Source organism: Muscardinus avellanarius (assembly GCF_963383645.1).
Source record: "Muscardinus avellanarius genome assembly, chromosome: 17".
NCBI classification, from domain to species: domain Eukaryota; kingdom Metazoa; phylum Chordata; class Mammalia; order Rodentia; family Gliridae; genus Muscardinus; species Muscardinus avellanarius.
Window position 1 is genome coordinate 28,510,249 of NC_137803.1, and position 19,288 is coordinate 28,529,536.

Here is a 19,288-nt window from a genome sequence, read left to right on the forward strand (position 1 = left end):
TTCTACAGAAAAAAATTATTGCTGTCATTATAAAAAGAGATAGTGTATTTACAGATAGATTACAAGGCCCATCATTATAAAAAAGTGTCCATTCTCCTCAAGTTCATCTGCAGATTCAGTGCCAATCCAATCAAAATCTAACAATCTTTATTAAATTGAACTAATTGAGTCTAAAATATAAAAATACACGTGGCTAAAATAGTGTTCATATTTTTGTTATTGAAGTTGTTTCTTGTTCTGTGTATGTATGCGTGTTTCTATTTTCCTCTTGGTTGGGATGGAACCCAGAGGCATTCTATGACAAAACTACACCCCAGCCCTTTTTTGTTATTTTGAAACAGGGTCTTACTAAGTTGCTAAGGCTAGCCTCGAACCAGCCATCCTCCAGTCTCAGCCTCACAATGATCAGGATTAGGCCTGTGCCACCATGCCCAGCTAAAACTGGGGTCATTTGACTAAAACGGACAAGCAAAGACCATGCAGAGGCTTTGCTCCACTGGACAACAACAGTTATTATAGAAGCAAGGTGGTTAAACATACTATGGTATTGGTATAGGAAATGATAAATGCATCTTGGGGACAGAACTGAGGTCCCAGAAACAGTCTCACAATCATGTGGGTTTATAGCCGTATGGATACCTTTCTAATAAGTATTGTTGGAAAAACTGTATGTCCCCAACAAATAGCTGCCTCATCTCGTTTATAAACACACACACACACACACACACACACACACACACACACACACACACACCAGTTTCACCTGCATAGCAGATTTAAATATAGAAAACAAAACAATGCTTTTTTAAGAAGGTACTCTAAGACAATATCTCCATGTGTGTGGAAGGAAAAGAAAAATATTTTTGGAGGATACATTTACCAACCCTAAGCCGAAGCATGGTGGCACACAGCTGTAAACTCAGTTCATGAAAGGTTGGGGCAGGAGAATCACATGTCTGAGATGAGCTTCGGCAAAATAGTGAGACTTTGAGCAACCTAGAGAAACCTGGTTTCAGGACAAGCAATAAAATTAAAAACAAACAAACAAAAATATCTCTGGGTGTTGCTTGGACTTAGAATCATTCCAGGTAAAATACCCATAAACAAGAAAAAGGAAAAACAGAAAAAGAAGAAAAGGAATTCATTTTCCAGTTCACAGGTGACATACCACCAGGTGATGGTTTTAACCAGAAGGACAAATGTCTGCAGCCCAAGCATCAAGGTTTCCTGGTCAAGTCAGTGTCGTTCCAAATAAAAATAATAAAGGAATAAGATAAGGTCACATGTTGCTTTAAAACAGAAAGATTTTGAGAGGTTGTGTCTTCAGATAATTTCAAGGGGTGCTACTTCATAGGGCTCACCCCAAATCTCATATGGCTGTTCTAGATCTTGGAGAGAAATAGAGGTTGGTAGAGACTTTTTTTTTCATTCTTACTTTTGTTTGTAGTGGTACTTGGAATTGAACCCCAGGGAACATTCCTCTGCTAAACTACACTCCTGCTTTATTTTTTATTTTGAAACAGGCTCTAAGTTGCTGAGGACCTCACTAAGTTGCTGAGGCTGGCCTCAAATCAGTGATCATTCTGTCCCAGCCTCCCAAGCTCTGGGATTACAGGTATGTGCCACTACACCCAGCTAGCATTCTTAGTTTTTTTTTAAAAAATACTTTTATTGGTGCATGATATTGTCATGTCATAATGCAGTTCACAGTGATAGTGAGGTACATGCACACAGCCCTTGGTGAGTTTTCCCTGCTCCCTCCCCAATGCCCCCTTCCTCATACAAGGTACTGAGATTGACATAGCTATTCTCACCCAGTACTTGGGGGGCTGACACAGGTTGGAGAACAGCCTCAGCAAGTTGTGAAACTGTCATCAACCTAGCAAGACTCTGTTTTAAAATAAAAATAAAATAGGGCTAGGGGTGTAGCTCGGAGGCAGAATGCCTATGGGATCAAACTCCAGTATAAATAATGAATAACTAAATTCATAAATAAATAATAAAAGCTTAATTGATGCATAGAACCCATCCAAAATAGTAAATCTGAATCTCTAGGAGTAAATATATATATCAGTATTTGTTTTAACTTGTAATCTTATTCATCTCCCTGCCCCAGGAAATGCACTGATTTTTATCCCCTGAGTGTCTGGCATATAAGAAGTTGTGGAAAGTTTGCTGACCAGTAGCTGATGAATCAGACCACAGGAAACCACAGAATGTACATCAAGGTCCAGCCAGTCTTATAAAAATCCCCTCCAACACCCGGTCTGCTCTGTTACATGCCCAGCCTGCTGTGTCTTTCATCAAACCCGCTGTCACCCCCGAAATCAGCCTGTGTCCCAGGTTTAGCCTTTCCTATCACCGACTTCAGCCCAGACCCACACTTCCCATCGGGCCTCAGACAGATCTCACTGCACTGGCGCCCAGGGCTCCGTCGCCATAGCAACCGAGACGCGCGAATCGGCGGGAGGAGACACTGGAACAGGATTTTCTGGTATAGTTTTGCTTCGTTTTGTTCCTGTATATACATATATATACTTTCCTTACCGCTTCCCGCGCCTGATGCGTAAATTTGAGGGTCTGGTAGGAAAGCTCCATCGGACATTTGTTAGGGCCAAGAATAGGGAAAAAAGAGCCAGCTTCTAGGACGACCAGTACATCTAAGGGATCAGGCCCCAAGAAACCTGACACACAACCGGCTCTCCTCTTTCAGGATTGGCTACAGGCTGGACAGCTCAGCCAATCACTGACCACAGACAGATTCTTTATCATGTCAATCAATGTTAAACTAAACACTTTTAAAAGAGAGCTCTTGGGAGGTCTTGGCCAATCAAGAGACTGAGAAGGGATCCTTGGTAGAGCAAGGGGGCAGAGTTTTCAGATGTTTTGGTTCTATTTGTTCTCTAAAATGCAAGTTACCCAAAATTAGGGACCATCGAATTTGTCCTTGCTTTTAGCAGTTGTTCAGGCTTTTGTGACCCAATGTCACGCCTGTCCTTTAGGGGAAAGCTTTGAACGTTTCCTCTGGCTTTTCTTTGAAATTGTCTATCCATGGTCTTGACTGGAAGACTCTGCTAAGAACACTTTGTCTGGGGCTTTCTCCAATGAAAACTGCATCCAACTTTCCCTCCTCCTCAAACTTCCTTCGCATCCAACCATTAGGAATGGTTCAGGTTCATTAGAAATGGACCATCTGTGCCAGGCGTGTTGGCGCACGCCTGTAACCCCCGCGCTTGGGAGGCGGAGACAGGAGGATCTCACAGGTTCAAAGCCAGCCTCAGCTACTTAGTGAGTCTCTCAGCAACTTAGTGAGACCCTGTTTCCAAATAAAATATAAAATAGGTCTGGGAGTATAGCCCGGAGGTAGAAAGCCCCTGGGTTCCATCCCCAGTACCACAAAAAAGAAAGAAAGAAAGAAAGAAAGAAAGAAAGAAAGAAAGAAAGAAAGAAATGGACCACCGTGGACTCTGAATTTTCCTCTGCTCCATTTTCTGCCTATATTAACTAATCGATGGCATCGATGTATTTTTATCTCTGTTGCTCAATAAACCTATTCCTTAAATACAAAATATTCAGCTACCCTCAGTCTTAAAAAAAAAAAAAAAGGAGGCAGGCCTGGTGGCACACACCTGTAATCCTATTACTTGTGAGGCTGAGGTAGGAGGCTTGTAGGCTTGAGGACAGCTTCAGCAAGTAGTGCGACTCTCATCAACCTAGTGAAACCCTGTTTCAAAATAAAAATAAAAATAGGGATAGGGATGGGTTCCCAGTACCAGATAAAAGAAATAAAAATGTTTCCATGTAGGCCTGGCAGGAGTGGTCAGTATATGAGCACTGGTTTCAACTTAAGTAATCAGCTGCATTAGTCCCTCATAAGAAAATCAGTCTGTCTTGAAGCTTTTATACCAGACATTGGCTTTTCCTTGCTAGCTATGAAAACCAACAACGATGACGACAAAAGTAAAACAGGCAAAAGTTTTAGAGGTTGGAATAGAAGATAAAACCAGCCACAACATTCCTTTAAGCAAGAGCAAGGCCTCAACTCGCTTCAATTCCTAGAAGGCCGAGAGAGGGGAGGAAGCTGCAGAGGAAAAGTGTGAGCTCGCACAGGTTGGTTCACGAGGCGTTAGGAGAAGAAGCTGCCCCATAATACGAAAGTGCAGGATAGAGCAGCAAGTGCTGATGGAGAGACTGCAGCAAGTTATCTAGAAGTCCCAGCTACCGGAGGATCACAGGTTCAAGGACAGCCTCAGCAAGTAGGGAGACTCTCGGCAACCTAACAAGATCCTGTTTCTAGATAAAAATAGGGCTGGGGGTGTAGCTCAGAGGTAAAATGCCCCTGAGTTCAATCCCCAATGCCACAAAAATAGTAATAATATAATAATAATAATTATTATTATAAAATAGAAGACTCAACTAAGATGATGATAAATGTGGACACACTAAACAACAGGCTTTTGATGTCAATTAAACAGCCTGCTATGGAAAGAAGGTGCCATCTAGGATTTTCATAGGTAGAGAGGAAAAGCCAATGCCTGGATTAAAAGCTTCAAAAGAAGCTGGGCGTGGTGGCGCACGATTTTAATCCCTGTGCTTGGGAGGCTGAGACAGGAGGATTGTACAGGTTCAAAGCCATCCTCAGCTACTTAGTGAGGCTCTCAGCAACTTAGTGAAACCCTGTTTCCAAATAAAATATAAAATAGGTCTGGGAACATATCCCGGAGGTAGAAAGCCCCTGGGTTCCACCCCCAGTACCACCACCAAAAAAAAAAAAAAAAAAAAAAAGCTTCAAAAGCCAGGCAGACTTTCTCGTGAGGGACTAACACAAAAGATTCCTTAAGTTGAACCCAGTGCTCATTTACCATCTGAAAATCCCAGGGGCATCAAGAATGATGCTAGATCTCCTCTGCCTGTGCTCTGTAATGAAACACCTAACCCTGGATGGCAGCTCATCTGCTGACCACAGGGCTTACACATGCTGTAAGTCCACTGCTGAGAGCTCCTGCTCTGAAAAGAGTCGTTTCAAATCATTACTGCTCATTGACAATGCGCCTGTGAACAAGCGCTCTGTCAAACTTGTACAATAAGACTAGAGCCACTGTAGTGTCCGTTAACCCATCATGCATTCTCTAGAAGTCATTTGAAGGCAGGTGTGTTGGCACACACTTGTGATCCCAGTACTTGGGAGTCTGAGACAGGAGGATCGCAGGTTCCAGAACAGCCTTGGCAACCTAGGGAAATGCTGTTTTAAATAAAATAGAGAATAGGGTTGATAGTCTAGTTCAGTAGAACAGTCCTGAATTCAGTCCTCAGTAACACACACACACACACACACACACACACACACACACACACTCACAAACACACAAAACACAGAGAGTAGAATGCCCCTGGCTTAAAATTTTTGTTTTTCTATATTAAGAAATTTTGAAAGGGTGAATGCCAGAACTAGGAGATCAGGAAGGAGGCTGGAGCCTCCTTCTTGTTAGGTTGCCGAGAGTCTCCCAGTACACTTGTAATCCCAGTACTTGGGAGGCTAAGACAGGAGGATCGCAGGTTCAAAGCCCAGCCTGGGCAATTTAGCAAGGACCTCCACAACTTAGTGAGACTCTGTTTCCAAATAAGAAATATAATCAAGCTGGGAGTATAACTTGGAGGTAGACTGTCTCTGAATTCAATCTACAATATCAAAAAAAGAAAAGAAATAAAGAAAAGAAATGAAAGGAGCCTCTGAGTCTCCTGAATGAAAAATAAGGGGACAGAGACAGTGTATGGTAGGAGGGATTCTCATAGGTACTTTTCTGACCCCAGAGTTATACGCAGAGTTAATTTTCTAGGGTAGAGCTCTTGCCACATTTTTCTTTCTTTCTCTCTATCTTCCTTCCTTCCTTTCTTTCTTGTTTTTTTGTTTTTTGTTTTTGTTTTGTTTTGTTTGGTTTGGTACTGAGGATTGAACCCAGGGTTTTTTTTTTTACCTCTGAACGAGACCCACAGACCTTTTTATTTTTTGTGTTGAAACAGTGTCTTGCTAAGTTGTCAAAACTGGTCTGTGTGTGTGTGTGTGTGTGTGTGTGTGTGTGTGTGTGTGTGTGTGGTATTGGGGTTCCTGGAAACCCTTCTACCTTCGGGCTACACTCCCCGACCTATTTTTATATTTTTATTTGGAGACAGGGTATCTTAAGCCAGCACGGCTGGCTTCGAACCTGCGCGATCCTCCTGTCTCCGCCTCCCAAGCGCCGGGATTACAAGCCTGAGCCACCACGCCCGGCTGAAGCTGGTCTTGAATATGTGTCTCTGCCTCAGCCTCCCAGTACTGGGATTAGAGGCATACACCACCGTGCCCGGCTATCCTGTCACACTTCTACTTGCAACAACTTCTGTGGTCCAGAGCATCCCCCCCTCATCTGGATGTGGAAAAGCCTCCAAAGTGTCATCTCACCCTTTCTTCCAAGTCCTTTTAACCAGACCCACCACCTTACTTTTTAAATTGCTTTACCTGGTGCATTGTCGAGTCTCACATCATAACGCAGGTCCTGGTTAGTGACGCACATGCATACAGCACTTGGTGAGCTTTCCCCAGGCTCGCCCACTGCCCCTTCCCACACAGGACACTGACATTGACTGAGATTGACACTGAATTCTCACAGGAGAGCCGCCACTTTAGAAAGAAGCAGCAGAGACAGGACAGGGGTTGTTTTTGTTTGTTTGTTTGTTTGTTTCATTTGTGTGTGGGGAAGGGTGGTGCCTAAGGATTGAGCTCAAGGACATTCCATCAAGGACATTCCATCTACAGTCTCAGCCCTTTTTTGTGTGTTCTATTTTGAAACAGGGTCTCCCTAGGTTGCTGACAGTTGCAGTATTTGCTGAGGCTGAGGTCCCCCGTCCCAGGCTCCCAAGAGCTGGGATTACAGGCCTGCTCCACCAAGGCCAGCTCTAGAGGCTGCAACAGGAGGGTCGCACTGATTCAAAGCAAGCTTCAGCTACTGAGTGAGGCTCTCAACAACTTAGTGCAACCCTGTTTCCAAATAAAAAGTATTTAAAGAAAAAAGCTCTGGGAGTATAGCCCAGACGTACAAAGCCTCTGAGTTATACCCTCAGTACCACGCGCACACACACACACACACACACACACACACACATTAAAAATTAAAAAAATTACTGTCAGGAGCTTTTCAGCTTAAGTCAGTCCAAGACTTGAGATAACCTTCAAACCTAAACGAATGAGAAAAGTAAGAGCAAGTACTAAGTCTCCTCATCTGTCAATAAGAAAAATAGAGGGAGCAGAGAGGGTTGTGTTGAGGCTCAGTGTGGGGCAGTCACTGGGGATGGAAAGCAGGGAGCCAGGGAAGAGGGGAGGCCAGAGAAGCTCTGGCAGGTGTCAATTAGGGCGGGGTCCACCCACCCTGCCCTGAGAGGGTGAGGATGGAGCCTGAGCTTAAATCAGCCAGGCTTTGGCCCTGGGGCTTCTTTCTGACCTATTCGGTGCACTGCACAAGTGCTTCCAGGCAGAGCTCCAGCACTGTGAGGACCTGAGGCAGGACAACCAAGCAATCTCAGCAAACACCATCAAAATAGGGCTGGGGGTGTAGCTCAGAATTAGAATGTCGTGGGGTTTCATCCTCAATAGGGTTAAAAAAAGAAAGAAAAAACAGTGTTATTAATACTATTTTTTAAATCGTGGAGTAGATAATTTCTTCTTAGACAAAATCCCAAGTAGATAGTTAAAAAGACTAAAAGGTTTGACTATAAAATATAAATTATAATTTATAAAACATATATAAAAAGAAGTTTCCCAGAAAATACGAACAATCTAGCCATGTTGTCACAGTCTATAGTCATGGCTGTTGGGAGGTTGAGCTGGGAGGACTGATGGAAGTCAGGGCTTCAACGCAAGCTTGACTAACACAGGGAGACACAATGTCATAAAACAAAAACACAAACAAAAATGAAAGTACAGGAATGATCTTAAATATAGATATGAGCTGCCCATCCACTTGAGACTTCAGACATGGAAACTCTCTGTACTTTAGAAGAGCTTTGGTAACTATTTCATTTATAAGAATATCAAGGATCGAATAGAAACAAATTCAACTAGAGCTGTTTCAGACCTCTGGACTAACAGGGTCAGGAATAAAGGGAATATTCTAATATGACAATGTCCTTCATTCATATAGGTATCTATACCTGTTAACAACCTCGCAGCCAAGGGAATCAGCAATGGAGATATGACCATTCAGTGCATCCCTACAAGAAGGCAAGGCTGGTTTCCTGAGACAGGTCAAGTGATAGAGTGAAAACATCTGGTTACAAAATAAATTCTGTGGTCACATTCTCAAATACAGAAATGACTTTGCAAATAGTATGCCAGGAATGAAGAAGGGAACAATTCTAAGTTATGTCTCTATAGGGGGCTTCACTATCAGTCTAGGTTTTATGCAGATGGAAGAATGTGGAGTGCCATGTAAAAATATGGAAAGAAACATAACAAGTGCTGTGTGCATGGATGTTTGTATCTTTTGAGACTCACTGTGATATATTTTTTATTTTTTTGTTTTGTAAATCTTTTGGATGACACCATAAGTGGCTCAATTATATTTTTGGACTTAATGTTGTGTCTGTTACTCATTCTAATTGGAGTGACACTGTTAAATTATTTTCGTGTCTGTGTGTGTTTGTGTGTGACAGAAGAATAACATTTTCAGTGTGCTACCTCTGAAGTACACTCCCAACACATTTTATTTCTTATTTGGAAACGATATTTTCCTAAGGTCTGCTGTGCAGGCCTCCAACCTGTGATCATCCTGTCTCAGCCTCCAGATCCTGGGATGAAAGCATGAGCTATCCCACCCAGGTCCAAACTCACTTTAGGAACACAGCAAGTAGGTAACATTCCTCTCTCCCTGGGATGCTGAGCCCACCAGGCCACATTTCTCCCCATGAAGCCCCTCCTCCAGCGCTGCTGCATTGGAGATGAAGGTGCCCTGACAAGGGCTTTAGGGACACACTCAACCACAGCATTGTGTAAACACACTTTTATTGGTTTCATGCCCATCATAGTGAGTTCAAAAGTACAAACATACATGCACACAACACTTGACGTATGTCCCTCCATGTGCCTCACCCGCACTCTACTTTCTTCCATATGATTCAATCTGACACTGACAGTGCAACCTCCTCATAGAGATATAACGTAGACTTGTTCTCTTCCCCAGTCCTGGTTTTACCCTATTCACTACTTTCTCCAAAACTGTTCATTTATCAAACCTATTTCTGCATTTTAGAAATTCATCGTAGAATTTATTTTGTAATCAGAGCAATTCACTTCAATCTCTCCTAATAAACCAGCCTTGCCTTATTGTTGGGATGCACTGAATGGCAAAACTGATATTGCTGAAACCTTGACTAATGTTTGTTAAGAATTTATAGATATCTGAATGAATGAAGTACATTATCAAATTAGAATATTTCTTATTTCCATGACCCTGTTATTTCAGAGGTCTGAAACATCTCTTGTTAAATATATTTCTATTGGTTCCATAGATACTCTTAGAAAGAAATACTTAAGAATCATTTCTGTACTACTATATTTGTTAGTTTTTTTTTATTTGGCTTCTCCTGTGTTAATCAAGTTTACCTTAAACACCTGAGCTCACTCAGTCCTCCCCCCTCAGCTTCCCGTGAGCTTTAACTATAGACTATGACAACATGGCTAGATTGTGCATATTTTAGGAAACTTTTTTCCTACATAATGTCCAAATTCAAATTTATATTTTATACTCAAACTTCTTAGTCTTTTTATTTATTTTTTGTGTGTGGTTATGAGGGTGGAACCAAGGGCTTTTTATAACACTGGGCTATACTACCAGGCCTATTTTATACATTATTTGGAAACAGTGTCTCGCTAAGTTGCTGCAAGCCTCATTAAGTAGCTGGGGCTGGCTTCAATCCTGTGAGATCCTCCTGTCACAGCCTCCCAAGCCTTGATTATAAGCATGCAGCACCACGCCCAGCTTCAAACTTCTTAGTATGTTTAACTGCTTCATCTCTCTTCTAAGTAGAACTTATCTACTCCGTGATAAGAACAAAAATACCATTCATAACACTATTTTCTTTTTGCAGTATGGGGGATGGAACCCCGGGAATTTTATGACCGAGCTACACCCCCAGCCTATTTTTAATCCTTTATTTTGAAACAAGTTCTCACTAAGTGCAGACGTCCTTACTACGTATCTAACTGTCCAACAATCCTCAATCCTCTTGCTCAGCTTCGTAAGTACTGGAATTATAAGAAGGCAACACCAGGGCCTGCTCAACAACACACTTTAATAACTAAATTTATTACATTAAAAAATGAAGCTGTACAATACATTGCTCAAAAAAGGCAAATGAACTACAGAAATGGAAGAGGCCTTCCCTCACCATGGCCAAGCACACTGCACCGGACCCACTGCAGATCTCAGTGTCCAGTCTCTACCCTGAAGCCTCATTGGCAGTTCCCTGTCCCAGACAGGGCCTCAGTTCACCTCCGGGAGAGGATCTTCTTGTAATCCTTCAATGTCTTGGCCATGAGCGGGCCCATTTTCTTAGCAGTGGGTTTCTTTGTGTTGAGCAGTGGCGCCAAAGGAGGCCTGGCAGAGTTGGGAGCGGCCACAGTGTGCCTGTGGCCTGGGGGGTTGGAGTCACTGCCGGAGGGGATCTGGCCATTTCCCGTGGTGTGTGGGGCTGCTCCTGGGATGCGCACATTCTCCTGTCCCCCTGGCATCTGCCGAGGCGACTTGCCCACAGAGCTGAAAACAATCATCTTGGTTCTCCGGCCTTGGCGCTTCTGGGCCTGTGCAGATTGGATCGTCTGGGTCAGGCCCTGGAGTCGCTGCTCCCGGGCATCCTGCAGCCGCTGGTACATCTCCCTCCAGGACTCCTGCTCCTGGGGCTTCTCTCCCTTATGGTCCTTGAGACAGCGCCCTTTCCAGAGCTCGTCTGTTCCTCCCACTGCTGCTTGATGGTGTTTCTTGGGGTGACAGAGCTCATCAGGAGTGCACTTCTCCAGCCTGGTTTCAAGCACAGAACACGGGCCTATTCCCCCACCCAAGATGTTGTTTATGCTCTTGGGCAGATGCTGCATGTCCCGCGGGTTCAAGGTGGTCTTGGGGAGGTGGGAGAGCCGTTTGGAACCAGCAAATACTGGCATCCTAGCATGGATTCTGCGTCCAGGAAACACAACCTCCTCCTCTTTCAGGGAGGAAGACAAGGCTTCCTGGTGGATTTGCAGGCAGGACCCCCACTGCTGGGCAGGAGGAGCACTAGAGTGGACCTGCTCTCCTGGGAACAGGAGTTGTGGGGCTGCTGGCCGCGCTTCAGTGGAGACCTTTCTGCGCTTGGCTAGTTTTGGGTTCAGTTTCTGTCCTTTCTTGGGGCTATCAGGAGGTCTTTTGAGGACGGTGTTCCAGTCACTTTCCACCTCCTCCTGAAGATAATCCACGGGGTGCATTCGGGACAAGCACTTCTCAACATACCGCTGATGGGACTCACACTCCTGGAGTGCTTGCTCCAAAGAAACCAGCCTTTCCCAGCAGTCTGCCAAGTCCCTGGCCAAGGGGCCCACGAGCTGGTGCTGGCACAACCTTTTGACTGCCCTGTGCACGCCGGTCTCCTCCAGGATGTCTGCTGCAACGGGCAAGGCAGAGAGCATCTTCAAAGATTTCTGCAGCAACTCGGGGTCCTGGGTGGCAACTAGGCGCGCCTGCAGCTTGCGCACAGATTGCAGCGCCCACTGCTTCGCCATCACTGTCCCTGGCACGACCTGTGCTCTGCGAAGTCTGGTGTCCTTGGCTCCTCAGGGCGCTGTTTTGTCTGGGGTCAGCAGAACAGTGGTTCTGGGAGCTTGATCCAGTCACCCCGGTCCTCGCTGGTGGTCTCCGCTCAGTGCTGGGTGTTCCTGCCTCAGGTCCTCACAGTGCTGGAGCTCAGCCTGGAAGCACCTGTGCAGAGCATCCTCTAAGAACAGAGTGAAGCCCCAGGCCCAGATTCTGGCCTTATATATGCTCAGGCTCCACCCACATCCCCTCTGGGCAGGGTGGGTCGACCTTGACCTAATTGATACCTCCCAGGGCTTTATTGGCTGCCCCTCCCAGTCATGGCGCCCTGTCTTCCTTCTCCAATGAACTCCCCACATTGGGCCTCAACACAACCCTTCTCTGGTCCTTCTATGATTCCCAATTGACCAATCAGGAGACTAAGTTCTTACTGAGTGACTTGGACTTGTTTCTTTTTTTATTTTTTTTAATGTTTGATAGACATCTCAAGTTTTGGCGTCAGATAAATTAGTTCCTAACAGTTTTTATTTTGCATTTTCTCCATAGTAGAAATTTGTATTCCTGGGATGAAAGTATTTCTAAGATAGTCATGAGTTGTATTTTCACAAGTCAAGTGAAATCATGGCATTATATATTGTAAGATGTTATTACACAAAATCTAATTGCCATATTTTTACCACCCAGATCTGTAAGGTAGTTTAGTAAGGTATAATCTTTTATCCTCTTTGATCTCTTTCTGTGGCTTTATATTCATTTCCATGAACATAGTACACTGGTCTCATGAGATCCCTCTCAAAGTCAGTGTAGCCATTTTGCTTTTGTGTAAGCGCTATGAAGTAGCATCCCGTGATACTGGCTAAAGACAAAATCTATGAAAATGCGCCTGTAGTCACATGGCATGTGGCTGTATTTATTCTTATTTACCTTGAATTGGCAAGGAGTCCATGCTTCTTGTTCTATAGGTATTTGCCCTCCCAGTAGGTTTCACCCTGGGCTGTTTTCATGTGAAAGGTAGATTTCTTTTCTCTTTCTCTCTGTCTCTCAATCCCCCTGTATTTTTTTTTTTTTTTTTTTTTTGGTATTGGAAATAAGGGAAAATCTAACAGGAATCTACACCCAAAGCTGGTTTTCTCTCCTCTCTCTCTCTCTCTCTCTTTCTCTCTCTCTCTCTCTCTCTCTCTCTCTCTCTCTCTCTCTCTCTCTCTCTCTTTCTCTCTCTCTCTTTAATTTCTCTTCAACCCGTGTCTCCCTAGGTTGCTAAGTAGTTTGCTTATTTGCTTCTTCTCCCGCATCATTTCATTAAGCTTGATTGGTAAACTGTAACTCATGTCTCTGTAGGAAATACTTGCAAAGCTGGACAGGAGACTTCTACTACTGAGACTATGAACAATAATAAGTGTCAGAGGCTACTCAATCTGAGTGAGACCGAGACTAGACGTACCCTTCAAACCTAAAAGAATGAGAAAGTACAACCATGAGCAAGTAGTAAGTCTTCTCATCTATCAAAAGGGAAAAATAAACCATAGAAGGCTGTTTTGAGGTCCAGTGTGGAGCAGTCAATGGGACTGGTATGCAGTGTGCCCAGGGAGGATTTGGGCCAGTGAAGCCCTGACAGGTGTCAATTAGGGCGGGGTCCACCCAACATGCCCTGAGGGATATGGGTGGAGCCTGAGCTTAGATAAGGCAGGCTTTGGCCCTGGGGCCTCATTCTGTCCTACAGGGTGCACTGTACAGATGCTTCCAGGCTGAGCTCCAGCACTGAGAGGACCTGAGGCAGGACAACCCAGCACTGCTCAGCGACCACTGCGAGGACCGGGGTGACCGGACTGAGTTCTCTGAAACACTGTCCTACTCTAGAGAGGACAGGACTGAGACCTCCCAAGCTAGTGACACCAGAACATCACCAAGAAGACGAGCCAGGGACAGTGATGGCGAGGCAGCGGTCACTGTAACCGTGCGCAAGCTGCAGGTGTGTCTAGCTGCCACTCACGACCCCGTGGAGCTACAGAATTCTTCCAAAAGATTTACAAAACAAAGAAATAAAAAAATATATCTATCAGAGCCAATATGGTGGTTCACACTTCTTCTTTTTCTGTACTCAGGAGGCAGAGACTGAAGGATCACAGTTTTGGTGGCAGCTTTGGCTACCTGGCAAGGCATTGTTTCAAAATGATTAAAAACAAAAGGTTTGGGAAAGTATCTCAGTGATAGAAAGCCCTTGTGCTGCCAAAATAGAAAACCAGCGGAGCTCCTGACATGTGCTTGTGATCCCCGCTATTAGGGCGGCTCTGTGGGAGGCTGGATGCAGCATACCTGTTTCAGATTAGCCTGGACAATCTGGGAGCCTCATCTCAAAGGAAGAAACAAACAAAAACCCCAAAGTAGACCAAAGACTCTTCTGTACTCACACATCCACATGTGATTTCCACAGGGAACTCCAGATATCAAAACTCTGAGAACACTTTAGAAAAAACTGTTGTAACTGTATCATTTACAAGTGTATAATCAATCCAATAGGAACAAATGAAACAAATGATGTTTCAGACCTCTGAACTAACAGGGTCAGGAAAAAAGGTAATATTCTCATATGACAATGTCCCTCATTCATATAGGTATCTATACCTGTTAACAACCTCATAGCCAAGGGAATCAGCAATGGCGATATGGCCACTCAGTGCATCCCAATAAGAAGATAAGGCTGGTTTACTGGGAGATCAAGTGATAGAGTGAATACATCTGGTTCAAAATAAATTCTGTGGTCACATTCTCAAATGCAGAAATGACTTTGCAAATAGTATGCCAGGAATGAAGAAGGGAACAATTCAAACTTAAGTCTCTATAAGGGGTTTCACTATCAGTGTAGGTTTTATGCAGATGGGAAAATGTAGAGTGTGGTTTATGTAGATGGAGAGAGACATATCAAGTGCTGTGTGCATGCATGTTTGTATCTTTAGACACTCACTGTGATATATTTTTTATTTTTTTGTTTTGTAAATCTTTTGGATGACACCGTAAGTGGCTTAATTGTATTTTTGGACTTCATGTTTTGTCTGTTACTCATTCTAATTGGAGTGGCACTGTTAAATTATTTTTGTTTTTGTGTGTGTTTATTTTTGACAGATGAATAACATTTTCAGTGTGCTACCTCTGAAATACACTCCAACACATTTAATTTCTTATTTGGAAATAATATCTTTCTAAGGTCAGCTGTGCAGGGCTCCAACCTGTGATCATCCTGTCTCAGCCTCCAGATCCTGGGATGAAAGCATGAGCTATCCCACCCAGGTCCAAACTCACTTTAGGAACACAGCAAGTAGGTAACATTCCTCTCTCTCTGGGATGCTGAGCCCACCAGGCCACATTTCTCCCATGAAGCCCCTCCTCCAGCGCTGCTGCATTGGAGATGAAGTTTCCCTGACTTGAGCTTTAGGGACACACTCAACCACAGCGTTGTGTAAAAACACTTTTATCGGTTTCATGCCCATCATAGTGAGTTCAAAAGTACTAAAATACATGCACACAGCACTTGACGTATGTCCCTCCATGTGCCTCACCCGCACTCTACGTTCTTCCATATGCATCAATCTGACACTGACAGTGAAACCTCCTCATAGAGACATAACGTAGACTAGTTCTCTTCCCCAGTCCTGGTTTTAACCTATTCAGTACTTTTTTAAAACAATAAGTTTATCAAACCTATTTCTGCATTTGAGAAATTCATCATAGAATTTATTATGTAACCAGATCCATTCACTCTATTCCTTGAATCTCTCCTAGTAAACCAGCCTTGCCTGATTGTTGGGATGCACTGAATGGCAAAACAGATATTGCTGAAACCTTGACTAATGTTTGTTAAGAGTTAGAGACATCTACATGAATGAGGGACATTGTCAATTTAGAATATTCCTTATTTCTCTGACCCTGTTATTTCAGAGGTCTGCAACATCTCTTCTTAAATATATTTCTATTGTATCCATGGGAACTCTCATAAAGATTGTTTAAAAATCATTTCTGTACTGCTATTTTTGTTAGTGTATTTTTATGTGGCGTCTCCCTCTGTTAATCAAATTTACCTTGAACACCTGAGCTCACTCAGTCCTCCCCCCTCAGTATATTTGGGGCAACTTCTTTCCTACATGTTGTCCAAGTTTGAATTTACGTTTTATACTCCAACATCTTAATCTTTATATGTTTGTTTTTTTGTGGTCCTGAGGTTGGAACCCAGGGCCTTTTTCCACATCGAGGCTATATTCCTAGACCTATTTATGCTTTTTTTGGAAACAGGGTCTCCCTAAGTTGTTGAGGCCCTCACTAAGTAGTTGGGGCTGGCTGCCAACCAGTGGGTTCCTCCTGCCTCAGCCTCCCAAGTGCTAATTATAAGCGTATGGCGCCCTGCTTGGCTTCAAACTTCTTAGTCTTTTAACTAACTGCTTGGTCTCTCTTCTAAGTAGAAATTAATTGCTCCACAATAAGAAAATAATACCATTTATATCACTATTTTTTTTTTTGGCTGTACTGGGTATGAAACCCAGGGAATTTTACCTCCAAGGTACAACCCCAGCCTATTTTTAATTCTTTATTTGAAACAAGTTCTCACTAAGTGCAGATGTCCTCACTAAGTATCTGAGACTCTCCAACAATCTGCAATTCTCTTGTCTCAGCCTTTTAAGACCTAGGTGGTTTATAGTTGTTGTTGTTGTTGTTTTTGTTTGTTTGTTTTTTTCCCAGTACTGAGAATGGAACCCAGGGGCCTTCTACCTCTGGGCTACACCCTCAGGCCTATTTTATATTTTATTTCAAACAAGTTCTCAGTATGTGGCAGAGGTCCTCACTAAGTTTCTGACTGTCCACCAATCCTCAATCCTCTTGTCTCAGCCTCAGGACTGGGATTATGAGAGTGCACCAACAGAGCTTGCTCTAGAACACACTTTTATTAAGTACTTTATTATTATAAAAACAATGAAGCTATACAATACAATTGCTCTCAAGAGGCAAATTAACTAGAGAAATGGAGGAGACACAGGAGACAAATTAAGTACAGAAACGGAAAGGCCTTTTGTCGCCATGGGAAAGCAGAGTGCACGCTGACCCCCCGCAGGACTCCGTGTCCAGTCTGTACCCTGAAGCCTCCTTGGCAGTTCCCTGTCCCAGTCAGGGCCTCAGTTCACCTCCGGGAGAGGATCTTCTTGTAATCCTTCAATGTCTTGGCCATGAGCGGGCCCATTTTCTTAGCAGTGGGTTTCTTTGTGTTGAGCAGTGGTGCCAAAGGAGGCCTGGCAGAGTTGGGAGCGGCCACAGTGTGCCTGTTGCCTGGGGGGTTGGAGTCACTGCCGGAGGGGATCTGGCCGTTTCCCGTGGTGTGTGGGGCTGCTCCTGGGATGCGCACATTCTCCTGTCCCCCTGGCATCTGCCGAGGCGACTTGCCCACAGAGCTGAAAACAATCATCTTGGTTCTCCGGCCTTGGCGCTTCTGGGCCTGTGCAGATTGGATCGTCTGGGTCAGGCCCTGGAGTCGCTGCTCCCGGGCATCCTGCAGCCGCTGGTACATCTCCCTCCAGGACTCCTGCTCCTGGGGCTTCTCTCCCTTATGGTCCTTGAGACAGCGCCCTTTCCAGAGCTCGTCTGTTCCTCCCACTGCTGCTTGATGGTGTTTCTTGGGGTGACAGAGCTCATCAGGAGTGCACTTCTCTAGCCTGGTTTCAAGCACAGAATACGGGCCTATTCCCCCACCCAAGATGTTGTTTATGCTCTTGGGCAGATGCTGCATGTCCCGCGGGTTCAAGGTGGTTTTGGGGAGGTGGGAGAGCCGTTTGGAACCAGCAAATACTGGCATCCTAGCATGGATTCTGCGTCCAGGAAACACAACCTCCTCCTCTTTCAGGGAGGAAGACAAGGCTTCCTGGTGGATTTGCAGGCAGGACCCCCATCCTGGGCAGGAGGAGCACTAGAGTGGACCTGCTCTCCTGGGAACAGGAGTTGTGGGGCTGCTGGCCGCGCTTCAGTGGAGACCTTTCTGCGCTTGGCTAGTTTGGGGTCAGTTTCTGTCCTTTCTTGGGGCTATCAGGAGGTCTTTTGAGGACGGTGTTCCAGTCACTTTCCAACTCCTCCTGAAGATAATCCACGGGGTGCATTCGGGACAAGCACTTCTCAACATACCGCTGATGGAACTCACACTCCTGGAGTGCTTGCTCCAAAGAAACCAGCCTTTCCCAGCAGTCTGCCAAGTCCCTGGCCAAGGGGCCCACGAGCTGGTGCTAGCACAACCTCTTGACTGCCCTGTGCACGCCGGTCTCCTCCAGGATGTCTGCTGCAACGGGCAAAGCAGAGAGCATCTTCAAAGATTTCTGCAGCAACTCGGGGTCCTGGGTGGCAACTAGGCGCGCCTGCAGCTTGCGCACAGATTGCATCGCCCACTGCTTCGCCATCACTGTCCCTGGCACGACCTGTGCTTTGTGAAGCCTGGTGTCCTTGGCTCCTCGGGGCGCTGTTTGTCTTTGGTCAGTGGAACAGTGGTTCTGGGAGCTTGATCCAGTCACCCCGGTCCTCGCTGGTGGTCTCCGCTCAGTGCTGGGTGTTCCTGCCTCAGGTCCTCACAGTGCTGGAGCTCAGCCTGGAAGCACCTGTGCAGAGCACCCTCTAAGAACAGAGTGAAGCCCTGGCCCAGATTCTGGCCTTATATATATATGCTCAGGCTCCACCCACATCCCCTCTGGGCAGGGTGGGTCGACCTTGACCTAATTGATACCTCCCAGGGCTTTATTGGCTGCCCCTCCCAGTCATGGCGCCCTGTCTTCCTTCTCCAATGAACTCCCCACATTGGGCCTCAACACAACCCTTCTCTGGTCCTTCTATGATTCCCAATTGACCAATCAGGAGACTAAATTCTTACTGAGTGACTTGGACTTGTTTCTTTTTTTATTTTTTTTAATGTTTGATAGACATCTCAAGTTTTGGCGTCAGATAAATTAGTTCCTAAGAGTTTTCATTTTGCATTTTCTTCATAGTAGAAATTTGTATTCCTGGGATGAAAGTATTTCTAAGATAGTCATGAGTTGTATTTTCACAAGTCAAGTGAAATCACGGCGTTATATATATTGTAAGATGTTATTACAAAAAATCTAATTGCCATATTTTGACCACCCAGAGATGTAAGGTGTTTAGTAAGATATAATCTTTTATGCTCTTTGTTCTCTTTCTGTGGCTTTATATTCTTTTCCATGAACATAGTACACTGGTCTCATGAAATCCCTCTCAAAGTCAGTGCAGCCATTTTGCTTTTGTGTAAGCGCTATGAAGTAGCATCCCGTGATACTGGCTAAAGACAAAATCTATGAAAACGCGCTTGTTGTCACATGGCACGTGGCTGTATTTATTCTTTAATTACCTAGAATTGGCAAGGAAGCAATGCTTCTTGTTCTATAGGTATTTGCCCTCCCAGTTGGTTTCACCCTGGGCTGTTTTCATGTGAAAGGTAG

The 19,288-nt window shown here is 44.6% G+C and overlaps 2 protein-coding genes across 4 annotated transcripts in view; both read right to left on the reverse strand.

Annotated features, from left to right (window-relative positions):
* The window catches only part of KATNAL2 (katanin catalytic subunit A1 like 2), a gene marked incomplete at both ends in the record, with an annotated part of 78,087 nt that extends 75,489 nt beyond the window's left edge, over window positions 1-2,598 (reverse strand). For all 3 annotated transcript variants that reach the window (XM_080714653.1, XM_080714654.1, XM_080714652.1), the window contains one exon: window positions 2,548-2,598. In XM_080714653.1, the coding sequence (XP_080570779.1) occupies window positions 2,548-2,598 (51 nt within the window). The remainder of the gene's footprint in view (window positions 1-2,547) is intronic.
* Window positions 2,599-10,519: 7,921 nt separating this feature from the next.
* On the reverse strand, window positions 10,520-11,782 carry LOC308276092 (elongin-A3-like; the record flags this gene model as incomplete). The annotated part of the gene is made up of 1 exon (XM_080714687.1): window positions 10,520-11,782. One exon carries the CDS (start codon window positions 11,780-11,782, stop codon window positions 10,520-10,522), a length of 1,263 nt encoding a protein of 420 aa, XP_080570813.1.
* Window positions 11,783-19,288: the final 7,506 nt, after the last annotated feature.